Below are 25398 nucleotides of genomic sequence, written 5' to 3'. Positions count from 1 at the left end.
GTGCAAATAATGTGTATCCTTGGTATCTGGGATACCGGGAAATTTTTTGGCCGAAAACCGGGATACCGGGAAATCCACCAAAAGACTAACCGGGAAGTCCAACTCACCGGGAAATTAAATTCACCGGGAAATCGAAATTGACGGGAAATCACAATTGATGGCAAATCATACTGACCGAGTAAACGAACTCACCGGGAAATCGAACTCACCGGGAAATTGAAATTGACTGGAAATCGAAATTGAGGGGAAATCATACTGACCTAGTAAATGAACTCACCGGGAAATCGAACTCACCGGGAAATTGAAATTGACTGGAAATCGAAATTGAGGGCAAATTATACTGACCGAGAAATCGAACTCACCGGGAAATCTCAATAGACGGAAAATCGAAAAAACGGGAAGTCGATAAAAACGGGAAATCGAAATAGACGAGAAATCAAATTTACTGGGTAATTGAATAAAAAAACGGAAAGTCAAACTCACCGGGAATTGAATTGAAATAGACGGGAAATAGAGCTCACTGGGAAATTGGAATAGACGGGAAATCGAAAAAAACGGGAAGTCGACAAAAACGGGCCATCGAAATAGACGAGAAATCCAACTTACCGGGAAATTAAAAAAAAACAGGACATCGATTAAAACTGGAAATTGAATCGAAGTGGCTGAGAAGTCAGAAATAGAATGTTTTAAAATTATAAAATCGCAAAAATTTCTCGCTCGCTCCGCTCTCTATCATTCCCTTTCTTCTCATTTTTCACAGGCGCTAAGACGTGACAAATATTTCGCTGAGAAGTCCGAAATAGAATTGTACAAAGTAGAAATTTTTTTTTTTTAAACATGGAATCATGAAACCGTGTTTTTGACACCTTTATTGGTATGCTATAGTACAATCTTAACTTATATGTTAATTTATTACTATTGATGACAATTTTACCAACTGTCTCTCTGTAAGAGACAACCAGCGGAACGTGTGCGAGTTTTTCCATTCCATTGATTGGATCTCATTGACGGTAGCATCGTTCACTGCGACATCTGTTTTTCAGCAACCCAGATCTTGACAACATTTTTTTTCTTCAACGACATAGCCAAGCACCTTACTATATCGCTTGCTGATTGCTGATTGAAGAGCTTTTTTTCCCATGATAATTCCTCACTCCTAAGAATTTCTTTGAGAATGTCTTCTACGACGTAGTCAAGCACCTTACTAGATCGCTTGCTGACTGCTGACTGAAGAGCTTTTGTTCCCACCATTTGCTGATAGATGGCGAGTGGTGTCTGATGTATTCGCTCGTTGGATTCGTATATCACATAGCATTAATAATTTTTTTTATTAATGTGTCAGCGATTTCGAACTCACGAACTTCCAACACAATAATTCAGTGTGAGGCTAACGACTTACACACTGCGCTATTGAGTCGACAAGTAGAAAATTGAAAAATTTTCTCGCTCGCTCCGCTCGCGATCACTTCTTATCTTATCAGAAATTACGTAGGGTTGTAGTCAGAGAATAGAATATTTTCAAAATACAAATCGCTAAAATTTTTCGCTCGCTCCGCTCACGATCATTAAATAACTTCAGATTTATAATATTTTTCGTTTTATTCTCTAAGCTATTGTATTGCCTGCCAATTAATTCCAGCTTCCTGGGCCCGCGACATCTGGCCCAGGCAGCTGGAATCAATTGGCAGGCACTACAATAGCTGAGAGAACCAACCGAAAGATATTATAAATCTGACATAAATGAATGCGAGACTTTGGCTTTCGACGTTTTATAACATAATTCATGTTTGTCACGACAGTACTTGATGAAACGTAATTGAAAAATAAAATAAATATTACATTCACCGGGAAATGAGAAAATCTTTACCGGGAAATCAGAACTTTTTTATCGGGAAATCTAGCTAAATTTTAAGGATACCGGGAAATTCGGGAAATCTGATTTTGGATACCGGGAAAAAAACATTATTTGCACACGCGGGTATCATCATTTCTTTCACAGCCCTTTTAAATTCCAGAACTGAGTGTCCTGGCTTTACAAGTGGGCAGTGTATTGTGTACATCGGAATCGTACATTAGCCACGATAGAACCGTACAACTAATGTCTGACACTCACAGCGTAGAGCTTACATGTAGGACCGCACGGTTATCTATAAAACGGGATATAACCAATGAATGTACAAAGTGACTGTTCGCTCCTACTACCTACATGTTAGGTCTAGGCTGTTGTAGTTAATATAAATACGACTATGATATGATATAGACAATGTTCACTTGTAATGTAAAAAACCTATTTGACCTAAGAAAAGACTATGAGAGACATGCTTGAAATTGAATCTTGTCCGTTTTTTTGACTTCACATTCGCTTCACATTGATCAGAATCTCCATAGGCATGCCTTTTTCATCTTGGCTGAAATTAACAGTTGTGAGTGAGTGTAAGAACATATCCCAAGAAAGATATAGTTTGAAAGTACGTAGAAGCATGCTTTAACTATGTCGCGTAGTATCGTTACATTTATACTAATTCAACGATTTCACATTCTAGTCGATGATTCCGGGAGCCTAATCGAATACGTTTGGCGTTCATACAATAAAACGATATGTTTCGGTTGACGATAAAATCACTACGTCTCAATAAATAATTTATGGTCAAACGCTTTCCGATGCCATTAACTTATCGAAAACAAATCCATAAAATAATCCGTGAAGTTAACACGAGAAGTATAATTAAACAAACATCAACAAAACGAAAACAAAAGTTACTGAGAAATAAGGACAACAAATATATAAAGGAAAATTTTTCCATTTTTTTTTATTGCTATAAGTAAAGCGAAGAATCTTTTTTATTGAGCACGCATTCCTGCGCATCGTATCAAGATTAACATGAACTTAAACAGAAACAAAAAAAATGAACTGAAAGCGTGCCCAACAGAAGTAAACAACCTATCAAAAAATGTTCAAAATATTTCCAAGGACAAATTCTCTTTTTTTTCTCTTGTCTCATTCTCTCGGTTTGATTCCCGAAAAAACAATAATGAATTATGTACGAACATTTGCTTTTTACATTATAAAGGCCTATTTTAACAAATAGGTTTCCTTTATAATTAAAAAAATATTTTACCCACTTCTTTTTTTCGAACACAAAATTCCTAAAAACCATACCTGAAATTCCGTGGCAATGAATCACCGATCGTATAGATTGTTTTTTTTTGGTTTGGTTTGCTTCCAAACATTATCATTAAGTGATCTTTTCAACCACCATCATTATTAAGCACATAACAAAAGGCGAGGAATGTGCTCAAATAAAAACTCAAAACCAAAATAGAGAAAAAGAAAAACATATCTGAAGAAAGAATCCAACAAAAGAATGGACAGAAATTCCAAAACAAATTGAAAGCCAGAGAAGAAAAAAGAAATATTTTTTTTTGTACTCTTGATTGTACAGGACTTGGAGGCAAATATTATTGAAAGTATTATGCTGATGATAATTAAGCAAAATATGAAGAAGAAGAAAAAAATTATTTAAATTGGGAGGTGATGAAGTTCACTTTGAAACACAAATGATAAAGGTCTTTGGTATTCTTTTTCGGATGTGTAAAGGTCTGGATGTGTAAAGGTTATCTTACATGAAAGGTTTTTTTTTAATTTTATGTATTCTTCGTATTTTATTAGTTCTGACAGGAAATAATATATTGGAATGCCATAATCAAGGCACAAACATTTTAATTTAACCCAAATATTTCCGGATTCAAAATAGAACTGAAAGAACTGATGAATTTTTCATCATTTTATTAATAAAACCGAAAACAATGACTAGAAATTGTAGAGTGAATTCATACGATTCAATTCAAGGCTTTCCCGACAACAGTTTTCACACCTTTTCCCGTAACGAAACGACCTACGTTCAAGTATATTTGAGAAACCAAACGAATATTTGGTCTTTTTGAAAAGGGGATTGTCGTAATCAATAAAGCGATTGCATCTGCAATAAGTGTTATGCATGCAGTACAAACAATTACAAGAATTTCTTGACGTATGAACAGAAGAAAATTTAAAATATGAAAACGAAAATATCAGCAGACATTACTGAAAAGTGCAAAGTCAAAAAACCGTGTGGTGCCCTTACTTAGCAATTTACCTCATTAGCATGAGTCTTTTGGTTTTAGTCTGTAGTACCAATTAAAGCTGGGCGGGCAGAGACTGTAATGCAGAAGATTTATATTAAAATCTCCTTGCCATCAGATTTATAGTCTAGGGACCTTGACTTAGCAATTTATCAGTTTCATCAGTCACGAATTGTGCCGGAAGATGTCATCTCAGTCATATCTCTAATCACTACATATTGTTAGTCAGTCATGTTGTAATTGTCACAAAACGTTAATCTCATTACGTCACTTCAGACCCAATAACGATTACTCATTGAAAGTACGATCAATATTAATTACTCATTAAAAGACAAAAGAAATATTGTCTTTTGAGAGCAATGTTGCACGTAAAACAATAACTGAAAGGAAGTACAATTGTTTTCTACAAAAATAACAAAATCGACAAAATCGATTTGTTTAATGTAGATAATAATTGCGTAGTTCTATCAGTAACATTCTTATCATTTGAAATTTTGCAATCGTTTTTAGTTTATATGTTTTGCACGTTTATATAATGGAAATTCCCTTTCTGAAATTTGAATATTTTTATGATTAGTTTATTTGTTAACTAAATAGTTACACCTTTTACGAAAAAGAAAAAAAATGAAACTTAAACGACCAAACCTTTAACCGAAGTACTAAAGTTATTGAAAGTAAAATTAATTCATTTAGTTCACAATTCGACGCGAGACTAAATAGCTGGTGTAAGGTGCTACTACGAAATACAAAAGTAAATTATTTGAAGAACTAAAAAGTCTTAAAATATTATTATAAATTCGAGGTACGAAGTGAAAAAGTGAACAGGAAGAGTGAATTTAATTTGTTTTGAAAGACTAAAGACGCACAATTTTTTACGGAAAATTTCAATGATGGACTTTCTGTTAAATATTTCAAATTACAGTGAAGTTTTTCACAACTCAGCTCAGTGACAAAATAAAAATGGAAAATCTCGAGGAAAACAAAGTTGAAAATTCCAGTTTTTTGTGTGAACTTTGTTGATCCGAGACTAAGCCGAAATCAATAATCACTCGAAAACGCGGTTTAAATCAAAAGGGAAATAACATCTAGACTCAACATATTTTCTCGATGCCTCTCTGTCTCTCTGTTTTATAAATGAGCATGAAAATTTCTTAGTTAAAAAAAAAAACAAAACAGAAAAAAATACCATTTCTCAATCGAGGTAATAACCTCTCAAGATGGTGTATAAAAATTCCATTAAATATTTACTTTTTAATATTCGCAAAAGTACATTTTACCATAGCTAATAAATACAGAGCATTAAAAATCTCTAAGCATAAGCGCTGAACAGAAAACACACGCAGTAATTGAAGATAAACACATTACTACGAAAAAAATATGAAAAAAACACAAAAAAAAATCTTTTGTTTCGTATGATATATTTTGAAATCCATCAAACGTTGTAAGCAAAATCATGTTTTGACCGACGGCCCAAATAACAACCAAATACAAAAATTTGAATGCCGCACAGCGCCGATTTTAATGGACCGTGTATTGATTGTGTGTACGAAAAAAAAACACCAACCAAAACCAAAGTTAAACCGATTTCAAATAACACGTTGTAGTAATACACATTTTTTATTATTATTGTCCATGTGTTATTCTCGCGGTGTGTTGTATATTTACTCATTTTTTTTATTTTACTTTAATTATTTTTGTTTCATTACTATACTTACAATGAAATTCTATTTTGTTTTGTACAAATAAAAGTGACAACGACCGACTGACTGAAAACGTATCGGATTTATTACTGAATGCGTGCCTACAATAGTGCAGACAAATGTGATATTCCGACGAAGCCGTGGAATTTATTTTAAATCATTTTCGCGAGAGAAAAGTAATAAATTGATGTACCATTTCATCACTTTAACTTTTAACTTAATTAATGCCGGATCTGAATCGGAAGGACTTCACAGCCTTAGTGTGAGGGAAATTGACATTCCATTAATCGATCTTTCTATCTTATTTGGAATAACTGGTAGAATCAAATCTAAATGCTCAGCATTCTACATTAGCTGTACTATGCCATAAAATGTTTCTCAAATATAGGATGCAATTTCAATCCCACTACTTATGTGTAATAATTTTTGGGAAAACGTCCACTCAGTTTAGTTCTTAGCTCTTAAAGTACACGTTGTCAGTTCAAAGATTGTTATTCCGACTCTGCAAAAAGTTTCCATTAACTGATAAGGAATACAATACGTTTAGGAAAAATGAAAAACTCTTTTTTATTCTCCACTTTAAATCGGTATGATGTTGTAGCTGTACTAACTTTTCTTTTTGTGTGTGTGATGGGAAAAGCACATCTATTAAGCTGTCTATCTTTTCCCTGCATTTCTAAAGTTCTGAACTGAAGATTTAAGGAAAAAAAATTGCTTCAAGCGCCGGTGACACGACAAACGACTAATGTTTCTTACTGAAATCATCGAAACATTAAACACAAATTTTAATTTTCACTAATAAAAAGGATCCAAAAAAAATCCGTTCATATTGTCCGTACTAATACCATGAACTTAGCAACAATTAATCAGCCAAAATAACTACTTTATTTTTCAAATACCTCAACAGAATATAAATGTGAACAGCATAACACTCTATATTATGATTATTATGATCATGACAGACATTCCTCAAGCGTGCCTTTGCCATTCGCTTTCAGTTTCAGTTTCAATGCAACCACGGACCGCGAAAGGTGTATAAACAAAACACCGAACACTTTTTTTTTAAACATTTCAACAAAATCATAATAATTTTTGATGAAATAATTTTTTCTCTCGCTGTTTCGTTGTAACCAAATGGTCATTTGTTTAAAGAAACATAATAATTTTTGAGCAATAAAGAAAAAAATTATTTAATTCGGAAAGAAAACTAGAACTGTGACCGAATCGTTTATCGTTTAATGTTTATTTATGTTATTGTTGCGGTGAATTAAAAAAAAGCTAACAAACAAATTGTGTTTTGATAACATGATTCGTAAAAAAAGCTAAAATTTATTTAACTATTCAAGTGAAAAAATATTGATAAATTGCTGGAACTATGTGGTTAGTGCGTTGATTCTACAAGTCTGCGAAGCTGTTAAATATAAGAATTTTATTGACTTTGCGTTAACAATACACCAAACAAAACTTATATCAATTAGCAATATCTTGTGGAAATTAATTTTCTGCACGCTTGTTCAGTGTATATTTGTATTCGAGTGAAAAATAAGAACAAATTTGATAAACGAACCACGATTTTGGCAAATGATATTGGTGTTGATATTAAATTGATTCTTGTTCGTCTTATTAAAAAGTAAACAGAAACAGAACCAGATTATCGTATTTAACTGTTCATTAACGGAGTCTTTTCACCCAATCTTCGATAATGTTTTCAACTTAAACAGCGAAGACCAAGACGGTTATTTGATTGACCAAAGTAAATGCTTTGTAGGCGTAGAGTAAATATTTTGATTGAATGTATACAGATAGAAATATTTTTGAGTCAACTGTGGTTTATGTGTCTCAATTAACACCAGGGCCTCTGATTGAATTATTGGTAATTTGAATTACTGCATTTACTGATTAAATTACAGAAATTACCAAATTTACTGACAAAATTACCAAAAAGTCAGTTTGGTAATTTGGTCAGTTAATTAGGTAATTTCATCGGTAAATTCGGTAATTCAAATTACCAATAATGTAACCTGGTTAATAGTGTCAGTACTAGATTTTTAATTAATAGAATTTCGTTAAAACAAAATTTGAGTACAGAAAAATCTAGGTCTTCATTTAAATACTCACTATTCTATGGTTATAAATGAACTCTCGATCTTACCGGGATCTACCCTTTTCTCTGTGTATACGTAATATAATCCTTCATATTTTCCTTTCTCAAAAAAGGCAAGATAAAGATCTTCGGCAAAAACTGCTGGCCTAAAACTCCGCATTTGTTTGCTTCGGAAAAAAACCTCCTGAACATCGTCACAGCTATAAATACTGTCGTTAATAAGTAAATTATTTTAATCTTTCATTTGTCGAGTGAGTGCGAATCTCATGCATAACAGTGTCAGTCTTCAGTTACATCAATAAATAAACTGAAAAAAAAACATCTTATTAATATCAAGGCCAAGTTATCATTTGCCAATCAAATTACAAAACCAATATACGACGACTGAAATAAAAATCCAATGACACATTTTCGTAAATGAATTTTTTGTTTTCTTGTTGGTATATTACAGACGACGAAAAGAGTGGAAAAGTAAATAAAACAAAAAAAAATCCTAATAGAAATTTACTCAAGTGCTGTTTAAGAAACAATTAATGGTAAAAAGTGTGTGGACAAACAAAATTAAAATTTGTCGAAAAAATGAGTCGGTTGAACTCTTTTTGTGCAGTTATACTGTTGGTTACATACACCCAATTTTGCAACGCCGAAATAACGATAGAGGATGTCGATGCACAAACCACAGAGAGTTTTAACACTCAAAGTTCGGAAGAATGGTTCGATCCGATGAAACAGAAACAAAACCAAACCGTTGAAGAGTTTATACGCTCCCTAATACCGGATGTGTTGACAAAACTTCGGAAAAACATGCCACAGGATAATGACAACAAAGAAACCGACGATATTGAACCGGACGACAGTGGCGAAACCAGTACTATTCGAACACAAGATTTAACTAAATCGGTGAATTTGGATGGTGAATATGAAACTACCGAAATTAGCGCCATTGAATCAGCAACAGTTAATAATGTAACTCCAAAACAAGGAGACGATCCTGTAATCTTACCGATCGCCGCCGAATTATCTTCAAATAAACAATCGAAAATGTTTGAACCGGTTCCGGATACAGTGGCCGCACCGGTATCACAAATCTTAAGTGAAAATACGATTTACCAAGCAATTGCAGCCGATCAAATTGGATCGGCGAATATTACATCAGAGTCAACTACCCCAGAAGGCGCATCAGCAGAAAATCAAACTCAAACTGTTACCACTCCAGCAACACTATACAGTCCACCATATATTGTTAAACCAAAAAATCGGCTGATGCAAACGACCAAACCGAAAATATACAAGTACACTGCCGAGGCAGTTTTACGAACGTTTTTGGACGACACTTACATCCGTAAACCGATGGCTGCCCTAATCGACACCAGTCCGAATGCATTGAGAAAAACGAAACTTTTGTGGAAATCGGCATTGCGACCGAATTCTGCATTGGACATTGTGCTGGTTGCATTCAATTCGTCAGGTAAATTTTTCCAATTTATTTTAGCTAATAACGAACTGACTAATCGCCCAATGCTTTTTCGTTGTTGCATTATGCAATCGTTCATTTATCCAGATAATGGAAAAATAAAATAGTTTTTGTGGTTAAACGTTTCGCGTTGTTTACCTTCGAATAACTTCTTGAATTACTCAATCATAATTTTTCTCTATTAAACTCTATATCATATTTAACCTGTCTGAATTATTGGCAGCCTATTATATCCAAATAAACACAAAAATTTCGATTGTCATCAAGTTATTGTATGTTCACTGGTTAATATGCGCTACTCTTGAGTGTGTATAATATTAATGTTTTGTGCTAATAATACTATTAATATATTGCGGTTTTGTTGGTGTGATGATATGAGTTATGGCATGTGATTTTCTGCTTGTCGTTAATTTTTTTTTTTAAATCTTTATTTCTTCTCTCCTTGCGTTTGTATCATGGATTATTAAAATGTAATAATTACTTAATCCGTTCGTAACAACAACACAACAGCAAAAAACTTTAATTGATTCTCATTTGATGTAAAGATTTATCATCAGCTTTTTATACTTTTAATGGTTTCTGTTTCTTTTGACGGGGCCTTTTTTGTTGCTTCAATAGAATGACTTGTCCGTGCTAGCATTCAAGGTCTTCAATGATAATATTCAAACAAAAATTGCAGAAAAAAATACTGTGTTTGACATGATATGGAGTGCACACTTTGCGACATTTACAACGTTTTACCGGATGAAACCGGAACAATAATAGTACATTACTATACTAGGGAAGGAATTTGATATTTCGTATCCAAATGGTACGAAATATCAAATTCCTTCTCTGCTGTAGTATGACGTTTTCCTTTTTTGGCCACTTCCCCTTCCTAGTAAAGGAAAATTGATTTTCCGACAAATGTATTCTAAATCTTACTGTCACTCTGTTGATTATCAGTGTCAGCGAGCCTTTACCTACACAATTGTTATTTACGTTACTTGGGATGTAAAGTTAAAATGTCAAGTTCACGTGTAAGAACCTGTTGACTCAAAGAGAAACACCTAAACGGGACTTTACTTCCAAGTTATGTCGGGCCGAAAAACCCGGATAATTTTTCGTTGCTGAGGTTTCTACTGTTATTGGATGTGTAGCATGTCGAACATTTGAAAGCATGATTGTCAACCTCAGCAATACAAAAAAGCTGGTGTGCTTTCGGCCTAAATTCCTTTAGATGCTTCAGGGACTACGATTACGTCCCGTTACATGCTATTTTTCTTATAATTGTCGCTGGTTGTAGCCTAAGCGAGCGAAGCGGGGGCTGCAAGTGAAAATCAACCGCTCAAATACACAAATAACTAACACAAAAATCGTACCGAGGTCAAGGTGTAATGGATTTTCATCCCTAGAGTTGTAAATATCTATTTTGATTTGTGTGTAAAGTTGAGTACATACCTCGGTATAGAAATGAATTCGCAGCTTTGACCCGGATCCAAATAATCCTAATCCTTCATACGAACAATAGATTTTGTAACTGTCGATTCCTAGTTACGCAAATAATTATTTCCCTCAATAAATCAGCTGTATTCTGTGTAAACCTCTCTTCCATCAACATACGTGCTTAACTATTTCCCTTAAGAAATCAGCTGTATTCTGTGTAAACCTCTCTTTCATCAACATACGTGCTTTTTCACTTGACCTAGCCAATGATTTTAAAGAAAATCGCATTCAGTACCTCAGATTACGGAGTAATCATCGAGTATTGAGTCATATAACATGTTGTACTTATTACTTGGTATAGTAAACGACGTTTTCTGAAGAAATTTGCATTCTAATTAATAATGTTTTCAGTCCACGTATCAATCTCAACGTTCTATACGTTGCATGCATACTAATTAACGACAAGAACAAGATTCTAAATATCAAAATTGTCTCAATAGTTCTGAATCAATTCTGGAAAATCCCATAGTACCACAATGTACATGAATATAGGAAGTGAGGCACAACGTTTAAAGTAAAAATTGAAAATTTTCTTCACAATATCTAAAAAAGTGTCAAAATTTTATGGTTCACCAAGTAAACTCTGCAGTACTTTCGTATGAACTTTGAAAAAATCTCACCAAGATGACCATTGACCACGGCATCTCGATTTTTTTCACTTTCCTAACGTCCGTCGGAAAGAGATACTTCTTGTAATTATTGTATAAAGCTGAGCGAACCTTTTATAACTAACATCAAGATCAAGGTTTAAGGTTTTTCGAGAACAATGAATCTTATGAAACTATTACAATTACAGGTGTTGGCGTAACGTACAGTTTCACAAATACACGAACAATGATTGCGGGTCTGGAAAGTGTTCAAGAATCAAAAACATCTGGTAGTGGAAGTGCATTCTTTGGAATAATGAGGGCATCCGAATTGGTTCCATATGACAGTGCAATTTTCATTAGCACAGACAGCGTTCCGGCTGATATAGATTCAGCACAGTATGCTGCAATAACGTTATTAAAGAAACGAATCCGGGTAAGATGGACGTAAATGTTTTCTGGTTCAGCTACTAATCTTCCGTAATATTTTCCAGCTGTACTTGATCTGGTTCGGGCCTCAAGTGAGCGAAAATAATGTGGCTCTTGGACAGAATATTGAGGGTGGTATTTTGGGCGAAGTAGCAATACGATCTGGAGGTGAAATCATCCGAGTAACCGAAGAGTCCCTAGGACCAAGTGGAAACCTGGGCTTAGTAATTGAAACATTTTCTATCCGAACAGACTATCATTTTGTTAGAATTTTATGTTTGAGTGAAGATAATGATTAAAAACGCCAAGATGTTCTAAAGAATGATATTTCGCTCAAGTGTTCAAGTCATTTTAGTCTTCAAATGCATTTTCTTACATTGCAGGTTACTCTGGTTCTGCGAAACAATTTGCATGGTTCGAAAGAAATTGAACTACCCATCGATTCAACAGTTTCGGATTTGAAAATAAAGCTTAATGGAAATGTGGAAACGGCAACCCTCGCAACTCCCAGTGGTGGTTAGTGCATAATATATGCTTAGAAATTATTATTTTGTGTATAGAAATTGTGTTGTTTTGCTTTTACATGTAAGTGGTTGTAGTTACGCCATCCATATCTAGATAAATTGAACGGAATTTCCTGTTTCCCATTTTGTATATTTTAACCGCATCCACAATATCAAAACGGTTCATTCCACAACCGGTCTGTATGAGATCGAGAAGGGAAGTCGATGTAACCAGTAAATGAATTCTGAATTTATTGGGCGGCCAATGCAGAAAAATGAAATTAAAAATAAAAAACGTCCATCGAATTGCGTTTGACAAAGTATTATCACTATACAAATAAAAGAAAGAGAAGATAAAAACGCTTCATCTGCCATAAGTGAATAACTAATTTAAAAACAAAAAGAAAAAAGAAAACTTTCCCAACCAATAGTACAAAATAATATTTACATGAGAGTGTAACATATTATGTGTAATTAAGAGATATCTTGTAAATATATTTAGATAATAGAAACTTCTATATAAAATTAGCTGAGAGAAAAATAAAAATATTTTCACTAACCCTAATGTTTCAAGTAACAGGCCTGCAAACGATCCACAAACTAGATAAACTTTCCAGAGACTTAAATAATGAAATAAATCAAATCAGCGACCACAGCCAATTTACAATGATTTCGATAGAATCTGCGGTGCTGGACTGAATAAAAGAGAGCTCGTCACAAATGCGATGGCTCGTCAAAGCTCGCCTTGCAGCGAGTTTTCGGTTAATTCATCTGTTATCGATAACGACGACAAAAATAATGACAAGCTCTGGGTAATATGGCCCTTTATACAGTTGTAAAATGCATGGTAAAAAAATTGAAGTACAAGATTTGAAGCCTACAGATTAAAAATACTTTGATCGATGGAAGTACTAGACCCGATAAAAATACTGGTCATGTGTTTGCCGTATGTAACAGGTTAACACAGACAGTTTAGAACGACAGCAAACATTATTCTAAAGCACCCACAACCAGGGCCTATTTGTAAATTCAGGAATTTTCAGAAATTTTTAAAGAATTTTAAGGAATTTGTAGGAATTAAATTCTTAAAAAAAGGCCCTGTCAAAAACATTGGAACATGTTTCCACAGAAGAAGATGATCGTTTAACAGAAAATAAAGGCGAAACTACATCTTATCTGCAAAAACAACGAAAAGCCAAATTTTTGGTCTATTTAGTTGATTTTGGAGATTAAATTGTTCCGCACTTTTTACATTCAACTAAAAATTCAAAAAACGGATTTACGCGAGGTGCCCGATCAGTTTGAACATAAATTTGAGTTTCCAGGCCTCGATCAAAACAAATGGTACGGGTCATACTGGATCATAAAATCAATGCTAAAAACGATTAGAAACGATCTTAAAAGGGTAGTATTAATTACGGCCGATTCACAAATTACCTACTCTCCTTAGAGAGGATGAGTGGACGGATACTTCTGCTTCATACAATATTTTCGAAATTTTCTCCAGATATTTTTGCGAGAGCGAGAAAAGAGGGTTTTGAAATTCCTAATTCAGACAGGGGATTCATCTGCGAGTGCCTTGATCTCCAGTACGTTCAGTTCTAGGCTCCGTGAATTTACTCGGAAAACTGAACCGTGGTGCTCCATATAACTGTTTTTACATTGTTCTTGGGAATGTCGAGTTTGGGGTTCGAAATTTAACTACGGTGCATACCGCATTTTAAGAATGCCGAAACGTTCGTTTCTGAATAAAAAGATTCAATCGCTCGCCGGCTGAAAATTTCTATCCACAGAAAGGTAACGTTCCACCATGATGCAATGTAAAAACAGGAAAACATAAATAACAAACCATTCAAAAGCATTTTCGTTCATCGCATAAGCTTTTGAAGTATGTAGTCATGAAATAACAACAATAATAATAAGCTAAGTTAAATTTAAGACACTCGAATAAATGTATTTGGCATTTCTAAGGTAAGTTTAGAAATTATTACTTAACCATGACTATGCTTTCTTAAAGAATTACTCAACTAACATCTTTCTGCGACATAAATTGTTTGGCTTGTATTTAACAGCGCTTTATTGCATAGTTAGGTTAACCTGACCTTGAATTGAATAAGACATCTTTAAATGTATTGCATTTACTATTTCCATCTACTGCATCAACAGCAACAGCTATTTTATATTTATCCAGCTAACAAATTCATCAAAATTATTCATTTAATCACAAAACAGAACAAAACTTACATTTCGTTGCATATAATGTTTCCCGTACGATATTTTCAAATCGAATGAAAACTTCGAAAAACTCTCCACAGAACAGCTGTTTTGAAAAACTTTCCACTATCACATTGACAACAGCAAGAATTTGCGCTCATCGCATGTTTATTATTTACAATAAAGACATTTCACTTTGTCGGCGACTCACTTATTTTTCAAGTACAAATTCACCAAAACCGATATCTTCCAATGGAATTACGTCGATACGAAAGTACAAAGTCGAACTTTAGATGATTTGTTTTAGCAGAATTTACAGCCAATTTACTTAGGAATGGTATTGATTAATTGGATTTTACTTATAGTACACGCACCTGGTCAAAATAAATAATCGTCACTGTTTTAACAGAGAATCGTTGCAATTCCGACGAGGAATAGAACGCAGCGAAACGGCTAGACTTTTATCTTTAGTTCGGTATCGGCAGTAGATCTCTATCGATTTCTTTTTTCATTATCAGACAATGCGAAATGTATTGCAATCAAATGATTTACAATAAATAAATTGATGTGACGCAATTTTCTATTTCTTTGCTTCTGTAAACTTTCTTATATTCACTCTGTTTCATAGGACGTAGCAATGAAATTATGTGCGCAAGCGTTTTTTTATGTGTTGTGTGAGATGAGAGTAAAAATGTTGTTGTGAGAGAATTTATAGAGCGAATATCACAATCCACGTTTTCACGAACAAGAAAAATGTAAAATGTAAATAAATTTCCTGCTCTAATGCATTCGTGATTATCATATATAGACGAAAATGCATATCGATTGCTCACCAATCCAAAATCTTCATTCATAAATTTTCCACAGAATTTGTTGATTTATTGGACACCAAATCTGTACGAACATTTTCTTTTGGATCAATGCTAACCGTTGCGAAGGAATTGAACGGACAGTACGATTACGAAATTCGCCTGCATTTAGTCGGCCAGCGAACAGGCCTGTATGCAATTCAGATTACTGATGGTGCGGATGAAAATAATACGGAAACTACGTACTCTGTGGCAGTGGATGCAATTTACAGCTCTAATTTCGCAGAAGAAGTCAATGGTGGGTTTATTCACTTTTTAAACTTTAGCAAAATGGTTTTGTTTTCATAGTTAATAGAGCATTTAATTGGAGGATGGAGGTTTGCTTAAATGTCCGACAAAATCGGAAAATTACAATTGCTATTACAAATGTTGCTTATGAGGGAAATGAATTTAGAATTCTTACAATCAAAGTCACGTTTAAGTAATGAATGCCGATAAACATTATCTCGTTGTTGAATATTCGCTCGAACTTGACAAATCATTTCAAATGCACAACGACACTTATATGACATGAACGATATCATAATCAGTTATAAAACTTTACCCTTTGATCGGAAAACATTTACTACAGACAATAATGTAGGTAGCCGAAATATTTTCTGAGAAAAAAAATGTAGGCCAGACAGTTAAATAACCTAACTCGTTCTGAAAAACTACTTCGGAATTCGGAACAAAAACCGAAAAACCAACAACACCACATACAACAACAGAGAGTGTGACGTTCATGATAACAAATTTGACCTTTTTATTTGATAATGAATTTCCTATTACAAACCATTTCAACCGGATTGTGTGTCAAATGTTTAATCTGATTGGAGACGATGCTATAAAGTATTTCGAATGAACGCTGTAATTATGACAGGCTGAAGTTAGGCTGGCAGCATTGACTTTTTATTTACTATTAAGGCCAGTTCATACTCGCATACATTTTTGCGATATATGCGACCATGAACTGGCCTTAAAGGAACTTGATGTCGAAGTAGTGCGGTATCCTGGTAACCTAGTAAAAAAAATTGGGACATCGGGAAATCGAGTTTTTAGAGCCCGTTTTACGCACGGGATATTTTGACTCAGTCGGCGGGATGAAAATATTATTTCCATGTCCGGGCTAAACTTTCGAAGACAGGAATGAAAAGAAGACATGTTAAATTTAAAGAATGGTTGAAAACTCAGAGAAGTTTTTTTTTAAATGGAGAAGCCAGTGTGTGCGATTTTCTAACCTCTAGACATAAAACAGAGTTTATCTCAAATTTCAAATGTGAAGTTCTTTGCAATATTGAATTTTCTTCGTAAAAATAATACAAAAATTGATTTCGCGTTAAAGCAACCGAAAATCTCCATAAGCTGCCTCAATATATCTATTCTGTTCGAATATTTAGATAAGAAAATTCACTTGGCATCAGCCCACATTTGGATTGCATTGTAATCCGTGAAAAAGTGGTGAAATATCGATCATTTTGTTGCGATGAACAAAACAAACATCGGCTGGGTATTGTTGGACGTTAACGGTTATTAAATGTTAAATTAGTTTGCTCTAGCCAAACCGTATACTAGAACTTCGAGTTCATTGTTAGAGAATGTTGTTATAGTAAATTTGTCATTGTTTGACAGCTTGATAGGAAACCCGGTCAATACTTATCATCGAATTTATTTTCGTAAAAATTGGTATGATAGTTTGTGAATTATTAGGACAGACAACTTAAAGCCATTTACATTCCAATACATTCCACATTGTTTTACTAGCATTACAATATGTTAACAGACGGGTGTAGGCCTGTATAAAACATGGATATTGCATTTGATATCAAAAACATAAAGTGGATTCAAATTGTCCGTTCTTACAATTCTCGGAACAGGAATATTTACGGTTCAAGGAAGATGACGTAATTTGTGTGGCATTTTGAGCCACAAATATTCCCTGTTAAAGATTTGTCGTTCCAGTAAATACAAATTCAGAAAAGCATTCATAAATCGTAAACTAGATTCCATTTTAATATTCAAAAGGCATCCACTCTATTGATCATCAAAATTCTTCCTCATTTGTCTCAATCGCACATTGTCTGCCAACGTGTGGAAAATTTAAATTAAAACTCCAAGTCACCGTTTTGGGGGGAATTTTTCTATGAGCCGGTATAACCAGTTGTAGTTAAACATTTTCAGATACAAATTGCATGTTAGTACTGTGAATAACTACAGCCGTTACCAGTAAACAAACGGTGTCTGAATAATTTTTATGGAACGGTCGTTGACTGACGTGTCTTACTGTCGAAAAAAATAAATATTGGCGGTAAGCATTGACTTACCACTTAATTAATAGTCTCGTGGTGTATTTATATTCGAACAAATTACTTTTTTGTCGAACCTTGAACTTTTTTTTGGCAGCTTAAACCAGTTTAAGAGAGGTACACATGTCTACGTAATGAGTGGTTATTTTTTGAAGCATAGCAAAAAAGAATATGAACAAAAGATGACTTTACAAATTTAAAGCAAAAAAGAAGTGCAACAAATCCAGTATTAATGAGTGATGCTTGCGATTGATTGTGATTGGGGGTTTGCTTTTTTTTTCTTCGTTCAATTAACCTTTTGGCTTTGTAGTATTCTCACTTATTTCGTCATTGAAACACCGACTCCACACCTTATTCAAAAGATGAGACAACGGGAAGTTTTTCTTTTTTGCTACTTTTAAATTACAGTCCAATCACTCAATACGAATGACCAACAAAAATATCAATCGTTTCAACAATGAAAATAATAATTTATGTCTTTCATAAAAACAATCACAACACCGATGCACAAAATAACAATAAAAACAACAATGAAGTACGCAAAAAAGTACCGTCTAAACAGAGAAACAGATGCAAACTGATTAAAAAAAACAACTGAAAATAGGAATCACTTCAAAATTGTTATAGCGCACAGAATTTATAACATCACAGAATTCTAGTGACATCATTGAACTGATAAATATTGTTGGCGAACGATTCGTTAATTTTGTATTTTTATATTATTAATCGCATGGTATGTCACCACCACACTTTGTGAACTATAACTAACATATGACTGCAAATGCAGAAAATTTAGTTAATTACATCAACTGTTCGTGTTTGGTATTTACAGTAAAAATTTGAAGATTGCGTCAGTCTTCATAAGCAGAGAGTGGTTGCTACTTCTACTTCAAAGAAGTTAACTGGAAACTTGACAAGACGATGCTACTGAAACAGCATTTTCCTGAGAAGTAAATTTCTAACTGAGTGATAGCTTACGAAACAACAAAAATTTTAGGCTTTCCCGGCTCTGTTTTACAAACTTTCGGACTGTTTTACACTTAATTCGTATTCAATGTTTCCTAAAAAATCTTTCATTTTATTTCTGCATACAGCATTTCTAGTAGGTCGTACGCATTGTCACTATTTCCTCCCAAGACACTCCCCAGTCCCAGATACAAACAATTCCGAAAATTTCATTTTACACCAGCAGAAATAGTTATTTGTTCGCCGAAGGAAAAAAGTAAGAAATTCCATTTTCTCTGGTGACCCTAACGGTCTCATGTGTCGTCATTTGATCGACCCCTAATTTGTTCATTGGCAAAGATAATTAACTGTATTGACCAGCCATAATAACTTCCCAGAATCTGTGTTTACATTTCTAAGAATTTCGACCGGCGAGTTCCTCAACTAAGTATGACGAAGTCAATCGCTTTAATTTCAGACTATCCGAACGAACAATTGGTGGAAATCTCTTGGCAGGAAGTGGATAATAATGCACACTTACAAAGAAGGTATTATCTTGTTGCTCATTATCGAAACAAATGCGCCAACTAACCATTAAAAAAAAATCAATAAGTCAACGATTGGTATCGGATGAGCTATCAGCAGAAGAACCACAACCAACGGAAAGTGATGCAGAAAATGTGGATCTATTCGAAAGTCCCGAATTTCGACCTAGACATTTTCAGTTCCCAAAAACCGAAGAAGATGGACAAATTGATACCTTGGACGAAACGAACGGTTTGTAGACTATTTAAAGATCATTGAAGTCAACGTTTAACTTGAACATTACGTTTTCGCAGCAACGCTTTCGAATGAAATCGATGACATGATGGGTCGTAACACGTTACAAGCGGTAACAAAGATTGAGTTGGGAGTACAGTCACAATTACTGGCCAGTCCTGGGCAAACGGTGCAAATTTACTATGAAGTGACTAATTTGCGAGAGGAGCCAACGTTTCACAATTTTCAAGTGGTGGATGAAAAACGCTTTCTGCGAGCTTTAACTCCTATGTCGTCAGTACATTGTTGGGCATACTTTTCCCAATTTATTTTTTAAGTTTCTCTCTATTCGTTAAGAATGTGGCTTGCTGCTGGTCAAACTCAATCTGCTATTGTCACGGTGTACATACCGCCAAACGCACAAATTGGAGACAAGGATAAAATTACGTTTACGTCCCAAGGAGTAGGTCTGGCATCGCAAGCAGCCACGTTAACAGTGACTTCATCGACAGCAATACAGGTAAAACGGATCACTAAAAATTGTCATTTTACGCGCCAAGCCTAAAACTTACATTTTTAGGATACTCGTCAACCATCAATGTGGTGGGGATTCGGCAGTCGATGCGAAGGACGAACTGGGGCCGGTCAATGTGCAAGTTCGGTTTGGTCATTGGAAGTATCCACTCAAGATACGGACACCGGAATACTAAGAGTTCAATCACGACCAGCTGGTATCATCGTACGGAATGCATTCACAGCCGGTACAAACAATGAAGTCAAAGCAACATACACGTCATCGTGTTGCACCACACGAGTTACAATTACCAGCTACGATTTGGCTGGTAATCAACGGTCGCATACGGTAGACGTGACTGAATTCATTTTGAACGAAGCGTCAATTGCCGCTATTGCACTGGGAGTGGTTTTGTTAGTTATACTAATTTGCCTGGCAATTGGACTGATTGTCTGGTGTTGCAAAAGAAGAAAAGCGTCTAGAGAACTACCTGTCTACAGATCTAGAGGTGAAAGGGAGAGGTCGGCTTAAACGAACGTAGAATTACACTAATTTTAATCGGTGTATTCGGTAGGTATTCATTTTAAATGGAAAATATTTGTTTTGTAAGGTTATACGGAATTACGAATAAAATACATTTTTGTGTACAAACCTGTCTCTTTCGGATCCGGTAGTTTCGGCGGAAGTGCAGCAGCTGGCAGAATTATTGCTTTGTTTGTGAAGTCGTCGAACGTTAAACCTGTCACCGAGGCGCTGTAGAATACGCAAAACTGGTTTTAGAATACGCAACAAAGGTTTGTTAATCGGTTTAGCAATTTCATTTGAATTCACCTTAAAAGAGGGTTTTTGTTGGCTGGTGTTCGCGACGTGTCACAATTTTGTTCAGACATTCCGGACAGCACTCACCCGATTTAAAAATTAGTTTCACGAAACTGTTGTCTGCTTAATTGAACGTTTGCCAAGACCGATGTGTGTCTAGGTCAATTGGTGCACCAGTTGCAATAAACAAAACTGCACAATTAATTGAATTTTCTTTATTTTTATTTCGAATGATAAAAATTTGTCCAAAATAAAAACTGTCACTGGTTGAACCAAAACAAACTGTAGTTAAAGCAGTTAGTTAATGCAGTTGACAACCCAGTGGATAAAACTGTAATGTCGGTAATGTCGCATTAAAATGTTTAAAGGAGGTAGAAGCGGTAGAAGCACGAGCAGGGGTAGAAGGGGTAGAAGGCTTGGGATAGCTCTTCGTGATTGTGAAAATGTAGACATTTTTTCTCTCATGATCTGATAAAGTGTTATGTTTCTTGCATTGTAACTATAGTTATTTGTCAACCAAGGGGAGAAAAAATCAATTTTTACAAATTTTCTATTATATTTCTTCCCGAGGTGAACACAACGTTTTTCATGCTAGCGTTTTGCGAAGAGCCGCATTTTTGTTCACTTTGAAGAAACTAAAATTAATGGTTTGATATTTAGCCATTTTAGGCTAAACCCGCTATTTTAGGAGAGAAAATGATTATTTTCTCACCTAAAATGACCCTCTCAGAATGACAACAAAATGTCGTTTTGACAACGCGTCATAGTGGAAAAAGGGATTTTCGCATCGCTCGCATGAAAAACTTTTAAGTATCCAATAAACAGAACAAGATTCGAGAAACAATTGGTAATTTTAGTATCAAGCAAAGAAAATGCAACTATCGAAACACTGAATGATATCACTTTTATAACTTTCTTCGCGTCGTAATAGTTTCCAAATTAAAAGTAAAACAGTTTCAAGGGGCACACTAACGATTCGTCTGAAGTAGTTACAAAATTGTTTGTAAAATGAAAATTTTTCAGCGTTACCAATTGCAGAAGACGTTGAAGACGTTGAAATCTTTATTTTTTTTCAACAGGTCGATACACAATTACACAATCTCTGACATTAGCTTTCACACAAATTAACACAAATTTACTATTTCGATGCACTGAATATAAACTATCAGGTATGGTCTAATGTCACCGCGGAGGACAAAACAATTTTAAAAACGGATTCAAACGCACTAATTTTCATATTATTTTGACATGACCGATTTTGCAAAATAGGCCATACCTGGTCTGTATATTCATTGATGTAATCAACACTCTTCAAGAATGAGTGTTATTATAATTAGAGTACTGAAACCGATAGTAATGTGGAAAAAATATCATAAAAAATATGTTGAATACTGGTCATAGCAATCAAATTAATTTGTATAATCATAGAAGTTCTAATCGAGAAGGCAGTCTAACTTTAAGAGCCTTATTAAATTATATTTTTTTTTTGTTTCAGAGTATACTGAACATAATGTCCCAGAGCTTCAGAGATTCCAATAAAATAGTGCTCTATTTGGCAGCTGTAACTACGATCACTCATGCTTGCAGTACGTTGATGTAATGGATTGTAATAATTGTAATACATGCATAATTTACAACCCGTGGACTTGAGAGTATTCCTTGCTTTAAAGTTAGTGTGGACCCACAGACTTCATAGACTCGATTTTTCAAGTTTTTCCCTACATGCACGGAATTGTGACGACACATTTGCTGTTTCCTGTGCTTCACTTGAGTTTTTAATATATCCATATAAAAATTCGCGAAAAACCAATAAATCAACACACTTCAAGCATGAGTTGTACTCTAAATAGGGTACTGAAGCTAGACAGAGTATCAAACAAATTTGAGAAACGCTGTAAAAAAATCAAATTCATACCAAATATCACTCTAAATGACAACAACTGTCGACTATGACCTAATCACATTTGATTGAAGTGTGTTGAATATTCTCAAAGAAACAGAAAATCTGTCGGTTTTTTAAATTTTGTTGTACTCTACAGATGGTAAATAAAAAATTGCTGCAGTTACGAGTTCGAAAACCTATGGTAGATAGACTCGGTTCTAGGTTAAATAAGAATTTATGTTGTACCAAGCTGGATGTTGTGGAGCTTCGGTACACTTTACTCGACCGTGAAATGTGAAATTAAGTTGTGAGCAAAGATCACAACTTAATTTAAATAAGAATTTAACTAGTGTGAGAGAGACAACAATATTTGTCTCGCTCACACCAGTTGAATTCCCATTTAATTAAAATAGGTCTATCTCCTGATCCAGACGTCCTAGAAATTTGTTTTTTCTGGATTTTAAATCAGGAGGGAAAAATACCCATAGGTTTTCGAACTCGTAACTGCAACGTACGGAGTGTCGAGTATATTAAATACTTCTGTTGTTTGAAGAATCGTTAGTGTTTTGTCATTTACTTCTGTGAATGGCTAAAAATGAAAAATACATTTTTTGGGGAAACCGTGTTCGAAGACTCGCACAAATTATAATAGAAAATTCGTTGTGTATAATAAATTTTTATTTTCAAAATAAATGTAATTTAAATAAATTGCCTTTGTTTTACATATTTTTTAACAACTTTTTTCATATTTATTATTTACATTTAATTTAATGTTTTTCCTTCTTTTTTATTTGCTCAATATGTTTGTGATGATATTTTGTTCGATTTTTTATATTTATTAATTTATTGTAATACGTTATGTCACTAATTTGCTTTTTTTTTTCTTTGTTTTGTTTTGGAAGCCAGGCCTTTAATTTATGCATAAAATATATTTCTTACAATGCAATTGAAATATTTTTCTTTCTTTTTTTGTTTATTTTACTTAGCTTGATAAATTATTAACTTTTTGTGTATGATAATCCGTAATATTTAATTCAATAGCAAATTAACATTCCCAAAATCGGAGGCGAAGTATTTCTGGAATTTCAACATTTTTAAAATTACGTTCGTTTTCGCGGTTTCAGCGCTGAAGCAAAATGGATCGATCTCTCACGAATTTGTTTATTTGAATTATTGAGTTAGGCCCAGTATACAGAATTAAGTGAAATGAAATGTTTTTTCTTTATTTAATTTGTGTCATAACCCGGCTTTAGATGCAAATTTACGTTTTTGAAGTGGTACAGTGGGACATTCCCTCGTTTGTTTTTTGCTTTGTGAAATGTCGAAACGTACAACTTCAAAAACTCAATGTATTATATAATAAATAGACTCCGACGCTTAGTAGAAAGTTTATAGACATAAGAAAACATTTATTTTGGGTGTGGATTTATGACGACGTATATTTGATAATGATAATAAATAATGATAGTTAAACAATGATTCAGTGAACCAATAAACGTCCACAGACTCTACAGTGAACGACATCTCAAATGTCTCACTGTCATTTTTTTCAGAGAATGTCATTGTGAATTTGCAATGACACAATAAAATTCTCAGAAAAATTTGACAGTGAGACATTTGAGATGTCGTTCACTGTAAACCAAATAAAAGTAATTTTTATCTGCACGAAATGATTCCTTGTCAGTATGAACCTTTAAGTTTTAAAAACTGAGTTTTAAATTACTCAAAAGAAGATTGAATTAAACCTTTTACATTCATCTGAATTGCCTAACAACACGACGTAGCTACAGCTGTCATAATGATATTACATTCAAGTTACAAGGCTTTTTGAATAAACACATTGTATCGTTACATCTAGCGAATGTAAAAATAAGTTTAGTTAAGTGAACAAAAAAAAGAACCTACCGAGTGCCACTCGATCTAACGACACAATATTTTGTTTTCATTTAATGCAATCACTGAAATTGATCATGCAATCATGTCCAATGTCCATTAACTGTTGTGTATAAGTCATGCGATATCGAAAAAGTTCTTTTACTAAGCGAATTCTAAGACGTCTATCCTATCTAGGACCAATTGCATAGATAATTCTTATCGTTGCTGTATTTTTCGATAATTTACAATTACTGAGTCGAATAAAGCGCCTGTAAATAATAGCTTTCAAATCTGTTAACATTGTTCTTTTGAATGAAAGTCAGGCTCATACAGTGAACGACATCTCAAATGTCTCACTGTCATTTTTTTCAGAGAATGTCATTTCTCAGAAAAATTTGACAGTGAGACATTTGAGATGTCATTCACTGTAAATTTAAAGATTAAAAAAATTAATCGAAAAGTCCCTACTTTTTAGAGATTTGATTTGTCGCAATTTGCTAGGTACTTTAGAAAATTCTCGGAAATTTTTATAGAAAGGAAATGTCAGTAAATTCTAGTGAGTTTCAGGATAGTTTGGCCTATTTCAATTAAGCCTTGTTAACGCGTTTCTTAGTGTTAACGGCGGTCGGAGAATATTTCCAATAACTCTTAATATTTCTAAATTGATTTTCTGGTTATTTCATTCGTTGAACGAATTAATTCCTGAGCTTAAAATTTCGTTATGATGGTCTTAATGATCTTGGATTTAAATTTTCCTTTTACGGATGATTGAGCCGTATAATGGAACTGTACGTTGTTTAAAACATAAACAGCTGCGAACACACGAGCAATT

The 25398-nt window shown here is 34.1% G+C and overlaps 2 protein-coding genes across 8 annotated transcripts in view; one reads left to right on the top strand and one right to left on the bottom strand.

Moving 5' to 3' along the window:
- LOC119081136 (phospholipase DDHD2) overlaps window positions 1-21086 on the bottom strand; it is a 33464-nt gene extending 12378 nt beyond the window's left edge. For 2 of the 4 annotated variants that reach the window (XM_037189884.1, XM_037189891.1), the window contains exons 1-2: window positions 20822-21086; window positions 20643-20743 (exon numbers count right to left, since the gene is read on the bottom strand). In XM_037189884.1, coding sequence (XP_037045779.1) covers window positions 20643-20743; window positions 20822-20880 — 160 coding nt within the window. In that variant the 5' untranslated portion in view covers window positions 20881-21086. Of the gene's footprint in view, window positions 1-14992; window positions 15199-18067; window positions 18331-20642; window positions 20744-20821 lie in introns of those variants that run through there. The other 2 variants (XM_037189900.1, XM_037189906.1) reach the window with 2 other exon arrangements.
- Window positions 4739-20641, top strand: LOC119081167. 4 transcript variants are annotated; one of them, XM_037189909.1, is made up of 11 exons: window positions 4739-4924; window positions 8378-9394; window positions 11682-11908; window positions 11967-12125; window positions 12285-12417; window positions 15486-15725; window positions 19196-19265; window positions 19331-19494; window positions 19557-19770; window positions 19834-19996; window positions 20057-20641. In XM_037189909.1, the coding sequence occupies exons 2-11, from the start codon at window positions 8506-8508 to the stop codon at window positions 20519-20521; spliced, it is 2724 nt and encodes a 907-aa protein (XP_037045804.1). In that variant the 5' UTR covers window positions 4739-4924; window positions 8378-8505; the 3' UTR covers window positions 20522-20641. The 4 variants fall into 4 exon arrangements, with proteins under 4 accessions (XP_037045804.1, XP_037045802.1, XP_037045803.1 ...); XM_037189907.1 differs by lacking the exon at window positions 4739-4924 and adding an exon at window positions 6653-7202; XM_037189908.1 differs by lacking the exon at window positions 4739-4924 and adding an exon at window positions 6653-7202 and having other exon boundaries at window positions 8264-9394.
- Window positions 21087-25398: the final 4312 nt, after the last annotated feature.

The sequence above is a fragment of the Bradysia coprophila genome, chromosome X (genome assembly GCF_014529535.1).
Source record: "Bradysia coprophila strain Holo2 chromosome X, BU_Bcop_v1, whole genome shotgun sequence".
NCBI classification, from domain to species: Eukaryota; Metazoa; Arthropoda; class Insecta; order Diptera; family Sciaridae; genus Bradysia; species Bradysia coprophila.
The sequence above is the reverse complement of the archived record's forward strand: the minus strand, read 5'-3'. Positions and strand labels throughout refer to the sequence as shown.